The sequence below is a fragment of the Anarrhichthys ocellatus genome, unplaced genomic scaffold, assembly GCF_004355925.1.
Source record: "Anarrhichthys ocellatus isolate YVR2014 unplaced genomic scaffold, GSC_Weel_1.0 scaffold28, whole genome shotgun sequence".
Taxonomy (NCBI): Eukaryota; Metazoa; Chordata; class Actinopteri; order Perciformes; family Anarhichadidae; genus Anarrhichthys; species Anarrhichthys ocellatus.
Genome location: NW_022280058.1, coordinates 3,101,299 through 3,109,800, shown reverse-complemented (window position 1 = coordinate 3,109,800; position 8,502 = coordinate 3,101,299). Strand labels below are relative to the sequence as shown.

The following is an 8,502-nucleotide window of genomic DNA, read 5'->3' as shown; positions in this document are numbered from 1 at the left end:
ACACACACACACACACACACACACACACACACACACACACACACACAAAAACAGTCACACTAAAACAGTCACATCAAACCACAAGGAGTTACAAAACAAAATCTTGTTTTATTCTCCATCTACCATGTAGGAAATATGTTACATAAATGGGATGTACATGAAAAATAAAAAACAATGAAATATCCCATTCACACATATAGTGTCTTTAGGTAGTGAGATCCATTCATGCACTGCAAATGATCTCTCACACACATTTATTTTACTGTATTGACTGTCCTCTGGTAGGGCTAGACTTGACCCGGTTGTGCCTCTCGTGTATTACATTTAATCCAATCCTATTTTTTCTGAACAATAAATGGTGATCTTTGAAAAACCCAGAAGGGCCACTAACTGAAACATGACAATAGAAACATTAATCAATTAAGCGAGTACTGTGGGATTCTTTGGTTGCGTCCTCCTTCCCACCTGTTATTAACAACTTACGTTGTGCAATGCTTATTTAATCTATTGCCTAAGTTGCAACTCTATTTCCTTATCTTCTGAGCAGAAGTGTTATTGAAAGACCTTCTGGGCTTTTTCAAAGATCACAGGGTATTTCTATTTCACGAAACCTTGTGAGCACTGTGGCTCGAATGTAATGAAATGTGGAAATGGAGAGAACTTGGGGCTATAGGTTGGACTTGGATCAGTTGGGCTCTTCAGACCAGACTGTTTAGTCAAACAGTGCCTCCAGCTGCAGCGTCTGAGGACTGTTGGGTACACGAGGATTTGGAAAGAGCTTCTGATGACCACAATGAGCAATGGCAGCAACCTTTAGGGTTGAAGCCAGACTTTTCCTATTGCTGGGTCCACACAGTGCTGTATGTTTACATTTCCTGTTATTAAGAGATCATTCACCCTCATCAGTGTCTCAGCCTTCAGGTAATCCTTCAACATTTCACCGTCCTCCATGTAATCTGAATTATTTTTCACTTCACTGTCAAGATAAAGACTTAGATAAAACATTTAAAAATGATGCTGGTATGCCAGTGCCTCGCACCATGGGTTTGAAATGAAACACAGTGGTGTTACACCAAGACGTGGTTATCTGTCGGCTACATGCTTGAATGGCGAGTGTACACATATAGCATATTGAAGAAAAGAAAAAGAAATTCACATAAAAAAAAGATACATCATCCAAACTGTTCTGGCTTGGAGTCCACTTCAAAATAAATACTTTTGCCTTTACAAACAGGCGCCATCTTATCTTAGTGCTTCAAAGTAACAATATCAAGACAAACAGCTCGATACTAAAACTTCCAAACTTTTTACCCCGTGTCTAAAAGGTAAAGTTGCCTCTGTGACCAGACTGTAACTTCAGCCATTCCTGGCAGCTTATAACATACTTTAAAATAAAATCCTTTAAAATGTGTGTCTGCAGAGCAAGTGTGAGATTTCAACAATGTGTTGATGTGATTGTGAGTCGGCAGAAATACACGGGGCACGGACGCAACGCGTCACAGAGACGAGGCCGAGACGTTTTTTTCCCGTCTAGCGTGTGGTCGTGTGACAGCTTCACTTTGAGTTTTGCCAATTATATAATGCAGTTGATTATTAACTGGTGCTGAATTAATTAACTGGATTGTTTTAACTACAGGTTCACGAGAAACACTTTGATGCGATTGATTTATTGTAATGTGAAATGTCGCACTGTCTCCGGTACAATGAGGTATTTCTTTAAACTATTTTTAAACCGATGTACTTGTTTTTTAAGCAGTTTTTTAAAGTAGTTTTTGGGCTGTGTATTAAAAAAAAAGTTGTGTAAAAATAGAGATGAGCAGTGCCACACCTGCAGCTTCAGTTGATTGTAATGGATGCGCTCGGTCAAAGCAGATGTGTGGCACCTCGGCCGGGCTCCGTGTATTTCGGCCATTACCTGCAGGTCGATTTTAGCAAAAAGATCTGAGATTCTTCATAAAAACTTAGTTTAAAAAAAAAAAGAAGTTTTGTTCTTTCTAAAAACAACTCTGTACACATAAGCTTGTGCTTTTGAACACGTACTCGCACAGTCCAGCTGCCGTGTTGCTTAGATCACACAGCGACCCACATCGCACTATTTCACAAGTGCAGTTTTTGTTTCTCTCTTCGCGCTCTGCCCTAGATCTCACAATCGTCGTCACAACCGAGACCCGTCCTCGGAGTCTACTTGGTTCACGAGGTACCGACTGGACCAGACGGAAGCATCTGAAGGGACCTGCGAGGCTTTGTAGTAACAGCTTTATGCCTCGGCTGGTTGTCAGTAATAAATAAATAAATACTTCAGGGGTATGTCAGGTCTGAGCTCGTGCTCAATGACCCGTGTCTGATCCCTGAACCTTGCTGTTGAGCCAGGACACGCTGACTGCTGGTTTTATGTGGCAGTCAGTCTATTCGGTTGCCACAGATGGTGAAGCGGTCTATTTCCAGCAAATCTTTCTTGGGCGTTCGGTGTTCAAGTCTGTCCCCTTCCAGTCCCGTGTTGGCGTTGATGATTTTGTCCTCGTCCTCCTCGTCCGGCGTGGTCAGGAATGCGTCCGAGTCGCTTTTGGGGAGCGTTGGGGCGGAGCTCTCTGCCGTGTTGGCAGGCGGAGAACTGTCTGCTGCCAGTGATGTTTCTCCTTTGTCGGTTGTGGGTTCTAAGAGAGAGAAAGTGGTAGATATTATTACAAGAAGCAGGGGGAACATCCATCTATCCATACATACAAAGTACAATCATAGTACAGCCAAAGTACAACCATAGTACAGCTAAACTGCAAGCATAGTACAGGTTACCAACTGTAACTAGTCACGGCCGGTCTGACAAGCTTTTATTTACCTTTTTATTTTCACATGAAAGCTAACCTTATGCAACGTTAAAATCTAAAACGCACTGTTTGAAACATAAACAAGCCAAGCAGCCAAACAGGTCTATGTTTGAATGAGCCGACACTGAAATACTGTGATAACAACAATGCTGTTTCTTTATCTACATATCTGGATCATCCACTGGTGAAGATGATGACTTTTCCAGGGATGTGCAGCTTGAGCCTCAGACTTCCAGCTCAATATCATGAATGCAGTCATCAAGTGCATGCTTAAGACCAACTTAACAGGTCAGCTGGAAACAATAAAAACATAGCGTCTTCAACGTAGCCAACTGTCTTGTCGGCTACGCTGTGTGTAGCATTATTGCCCAAGACAAGAACGTCTTCTCTTATCTTAACTACGAGGGCGGGATTTTGGATCTACTAAATACTGTATTTAGTCGTTTAGCAACATAGAGATAGAGAAAGTGCCACCTTGCTGTGTTGCAGTGGGAACGTGTTTGGTGCGGTGAGCTCTGGAGTTTGCGCGGCTGGAGACAACGGAGGGTGGAGGATCGAAGAGCTTTTCTTCCATGTTGGCCTCTTTGACAAACGCACAAGACGTCCCCAGCAGAACGATACTGTTGAGCACCTTCAGAGTGATCATCCTGCTCACAAACACACAAAACATGAATATGTGAAAAAACTACATAAGAAACCCAAAACACTGCAAATGTGTTCAAAACCTGGAAAAGAGCACTTGACATTTACCCCAAGTAAAACAGCAGCACACACATACAGGAGAGCGAACCCTGGACCTTCACTGAGCTGGTTACTACTCTGATCAACTGAAGAAAGAAAGAAACAAATCATCAGATAAGTGATGAACACACACAATATCAATAGGATATTTTCATAAGCAGTGACTGACCAGCAGAGCTAGAGGAAGGGGGATGAAGCCCATTCTTCTGGATACTGAGTCACTGTAGTCTGTGTAAGCCTGGAGGCACATTTAAAACAACAACAATCAACACGCTTCTTCTTCCGCAACCAATGCATTAGTCATTACATAACAATATTTAATCAAATTAGGAAAAACAAGAGGAAATTTCCTCAATATTGTAAATATCAGTGTCTGTTTGGCATTCTGTCTCTAAACAAAAGTTACTAATATCCTGACTTAATTTGACCCGTGCAATTAGAGAAAGTGCAGATAATTTTAATTAATTTACATAAGACATATTATGTCCTTTTACATTCTCTTTCAGGAGCATGCCGCATCAGAGTTTGGTTATATAAGAATGACGATATACAGTATAAAAACACATTATTTTAACGAAGTACAGTGTTTAAGACAAGTATGAATCCTGTTCCTGTGTCCCCAACAGGCGACCCCACATTGGATCCTGAGCCCAAGTTTGAGAAACAGATTCTAGTTTAGAGGACAATCTGATATTTGAACTTATTTTACTCACATTTTTCTGTCGACTGCTGACGAGGTCAAAGGCCAGGCTGGCTCTGTATTCTCCGTAAACCTGGAAAAGGACACAACCGGTAACACACCACTAGTCAGCCAATTTACAAATATCAAACAAATATACACAGTTATTGATATTGTTGAAATGTCAGGAGTATCTGATTATGTTTATCACGTATGTGTTAATATCTAGGGAAGGTACAGTATGAATGAAATAAGTCAAATTGAATTTTGATAAAGCCGGCGTAAAAAGACAAAAGGTCCATAGCATGATTAAAGTGAGCGAGCGTGGACACGCAAGAGCTTGAACGCTCGCTGAGTGCGAGTGTGTGATTGGGTTTGACACTTTAGAGATAAAAGGGGTTAATCCCTTCCTGTGGTGTTGGTTTCCGTTACATAAGCAAAGTAACAACTCCTTGAAGGAAATCAAAACGAGAGAGAACAAACCACCAGGTTGTAAAACACACCTGGTGTAAATCAGTGGAGTGGAACAGAATAGAGTCTGCGGAGATCAAACATTCATTCACCTTTAACAAGTAGATGAACAAAATAATCTGAATTTAAGGTCCACTGACGAGCTTTTTCCTGAGCTTTCGACTGCATTTCACTGTCTTCGTCAGCAGATGGATTTTTGCTCAGTGTCAAGCAACCACATCCAAAACTGTCATTGTTAGATATCGCTACAAGCTGTTGAACCCCTGCCATCAAATGCCAAAAATCTAACTTTTTCAGGGTCACAGAGAGATCTAGTGTGGTGCCACTTTGTCATTAACTTTTTTGTGTTGCAATATCGATATTTATTAATGACAATAGTGTGGCTTTGAATGTACTGTCAACATGGTACCGATACAGTACATGGCATGCCTGGTTAACAGATGTAGTGACTCGGCTAAAAGCCTGTCAGTACAAAATGTAAAAAAAGTCTATTAACTGGGCCTTCTTTATCCACCGATGAGGACTGTAAGACGGACCTGTAATAACATTAATATCAATGTGCTCTTCTTGGTCGACATGTCTTTTAAAACAACAGCATTGCTCCCTCAGCCGTCACACTTACATGTAACCACAACCTGACGGATAAACTGTGAAAGTATGCACGCAAAGAGGGACTCACATCAGCACTGATGTCATTGAATTTGGTGATGAAGGCATGCTTCACAACGTCCACGGCAACCTCTGAGGCTATCACCATGATGACGTCAGGAAACAGCACCCACAAGTGGTCTAAAAACAACGATAGAAACTGGTTAGTGTCAATAGAACATGAGTTATACATGACAGTTCACTGCTGGGCCACACTCAGAAGCGTGATGTAACGTCTGTCATGTAGATAAAGCAGCGTTGTATATCTCAGTGATGCTACATTATATCAGCGCTGCGTTAGGTACCAGGGTTCCATGAGAACTGCTCCATGTTTCTCAGACAGACGATGAGCAGGAGGATGTAGTTGGTGAACCTCTCTTTTATGTCTGTGGGAAAAAAACAAAAACAATCCTGGATTAACCTACTTTGAACTCACTGCAGCTGAGCTCGATTCCATAAATTTACCTTGTACCAAATCACCAAGTTCAAGGGCTGAGTTACAAAATATCCAGACCGCTGATTTTGCTCCACGTATTTTTTTTGAGGTATCATTCAACACTAACCACTGTTGGACATCTGGAAGAGGTTGTTCTTTTCAAACTTCTTGAACACGCTTCCTTTGATCTCCACAAACTGCAACAGAAAAAAAACAAAAGATCATGTCTGAGCTCATGCAGCACGTCCTTTTAAGCGAGTTAAATGTTTCTGTGTGCATTACACTCACGTTGTTTGACATCATGATGGTGAGCAGGGACTTGTTGTGGGAGTTGAACGCTACGTTTAGAGTGGTGGCCTGAACCATGATGAGGATGGCATGGAGAACTAGACACAAACATTGCTGAGGAAAACATTACGCTGAGGGCTACAGTAAAGCAAATCATGCCACGTGTTCATTCTGATGTGCGTCCACTATAATGCACGTTCAAATCGTCTGAAGTAAAGCTGTGTGACGTTGCAACATTATTGATTCATCAGCAGATTATTTGCAATAAATTGACTCGATGTTTCGTCAATAAAATGCACCACGCAAGTGAAACATGCTTCTCAAGGCCCAAGTTGACAGCTTTAAATGTATTTTGTTGTCTGACCAATAGTGTAAAACCTAAAGATGTTTGATTTACTATCACAGAAGACAAGAAGAACAGTAAAAAAGAAAAACACTTAATTAACCCATAATTCTTTTCATGTAAACTAAGAAGATCATCTGCCAGTTTACAGTTACAAACACTGAGAAATTAACATTTTCCTGTCATCCCAGACTGACACATTCTCATGCATGTACGTACTACTACATATGTGTATGCGTGTAGGGGAATACACGCGTAGACAGGTCTCTCTCAGTGAGGATACAGACGTAGAGCACAGCCATGAAGAAGTGAGGAATCACGCCTATGTGCGCTCTCTTCTTCTCCTTAGGTTCGGTGGCCGTCCAGTACAGAGCGTCCAGGATGTCCTGACCGAATGATGAGAACAGGCGGTCCGCCACCTGACGACACAACAGGGGGAGGCCGAGAGGAGGCAAGAGAGCGGATGAGTTGGTGGCTCACTGTACGGTACGTTCAAGAGCTATACACTTTATTATTGCAGTATCGTCCGTGTGTACCTCTAACATGTTGTATATGATGTACAGCTTGATGACAGACTGTCCCCTGATAAGGTGGTACATCATGGAGTAATCCACGTAGCTCATCATGGAGTAACACAGCACCATGATGAAGCCTTTCAGCACATCACACACCTGAGCTGGCTGGAGCAGGCGGGAGCCACTAAAACACACAAAAAAACAAAATTACACACGGAAGAAGTCTGGAGAAGAAAAAGAAGAAACAGAAGAGGTTATCGTCCGTTTGAACAAAATCTGAAGGAGCTCTACTGCCCCCAGGAGGTTAAGAACAGCGTTGCACTGATCGCTTCTGTTTACAAAAGTTGATATTAACACGAGAAAGTATTTACCAAATCTGTGTGTATTAATACCGGACTGCAAGTAACCATTTTTTTTAAATTGACCAGTAAATATTTGGTCAATCATATTAACAGTTCAAAATTCAAAGATATTCAATTTACAGTGTTGTCAAAATAGAGAAAAAGGAGCCAATCCTCACATTTGAGAAAGTGAAAACAAGAGCTTTTTGCTTGATAAATGACTTGATCTCGACATGACTCAATTATCAACATTGTTTGTTCATTTTCAATTGATCAACAAAAAATGTATAGACTAATCATTTTGATTGACAAGCGCTGGTTTGTACAGATGCACAGACACATTCAGGCGAAGGGTAAACTTTCCCTTTAGAGCTCAAATATTCAGTCAACTGAAGATTAATATGCAACTTTTTTGGTGATCTCTTAATGGTTTAAGTAGTTCTTTAATAACTAACATTTGATGGTTCCATGTGAGGATTTGCTGCTTTATCTTGTAGCACATTACATGAAACTAAATATCTTCATGCTGGTTTCGTTTTAATGACATTTTTTTTACTATTTTCTGATGTTTTCTAGACTCAATAATTCAGAGAAATTAGGCAGATTTAATAATATTTGCAGTCTCCCTTTATGACTTCAATTTCACAGAGGAAGGACATAATAGGTCTTTGTTGAAAGACCTAATTGGGGTGTATATTCAACTCTATGAGCGCTTTAATGTGGCCAATGATCAATTGAAGAAACCTATTTTAATTTGCATACCTAATACCCAAATATATACTTCACCTGAGGCCACAGCAAGGCAACGTGAGGAGCCGTAAAAGGGCCAGAATCACCCTGAGGGGCAGCAGGGTGAACACGTAGAGAAAGGCATCCAGACAGAGGAAGAAGCCGAATGTCATCAACTAAAGAGAGAGAACGAAAGTCAGACACACAGAAGGAGAATATTAATTTATCTGTGACTTGTACAAAGAAATCTCTCAGTAAATTGTTGGTGTGTTTACCTTCTCCAGCTCTTTGGGGATGCGGAGGCATGTGTAGACCCGCTCTCTGCGCTCAGTGTATTTGGCCTCATTGTGTTCCAGGAAGTATCCTCTGGTCAGCTCAGTGGTTATAAATCTGACCAGAGACAAGTCTAGAGCCAGAATTGGGGAAGAAGGCAAAGCATTAAACACACACACACACACACACACACACACACACACACACACACACACA

General features: G+C 41.2%; 1 protein-coding gene across 1 annotated transcript in view; it reads right to left on the bottom strand.

Annotated features, from left to right (window-relative positions):
* Positions 1 to 88: 88 nt before the first annotated feature.
* The window catches only part of tapt1b (transmembrane anterior posterior transformation 1b), a 9,910-nt gene continuing 1,496 nt past the window's right edge, over positions 89 to 8,502 (bottom strand). The window contains exons 2-14 of the mRNA XM_031863372.1: positions 8,289 to 8,419; positions 8,071 to 8,189; positions 6,965 to 7,127; positions 6,712 to 6,847; positions 6,086 to 6,183; positions 5,925 to 5,994; positions 5,667 to 5,747; positions 5,393 to 5,502; positions 4,277 to 4,336; positions 3,733 to 3,801; positions 3,573 to 3,649; positions 3,297 to 3,469; positions 89 to 2,654 (exon numbers count right to left, since the gene is read on the bottom strand). Coding sequence (XP_031719232.1) covers positions 2,401 to 2,654; positions 3,297 to 3,469; positions 3,573 to 3,649; positions 3,733 to 3,801; positions 4,277 to 4,336; positions 5,393 to 5,502; positions 5,667 to 5,747; positions 5,925 to 5,994; positions 6,086 to 6,183; positions 6,712 to 6,847; positions 6,965 to 7,127; positions 8,071 to 8,189; positions 8,289 to 8,419 — 1,541 coding nt within the window. The 3' untranslated portion in view covers positions 89 to 2,400. The remainder of the gene's footprint in view (positions 2,655 to 3,296; positions 3,470 to 3,572; positions 3,650 to 3,732; positions 3,802 to 4,276; positions 4,337 to 5,392; positions 5,503 to 5,666; positions 5,748 to 5,924; positions 5,995 to 6,085; positions 6,184 to 6,711; positions 6,848 to 6,964; positions 7,128 to 8,070; positions 8,190 to 8,288; positions 8,420 to 8,502) is intronic.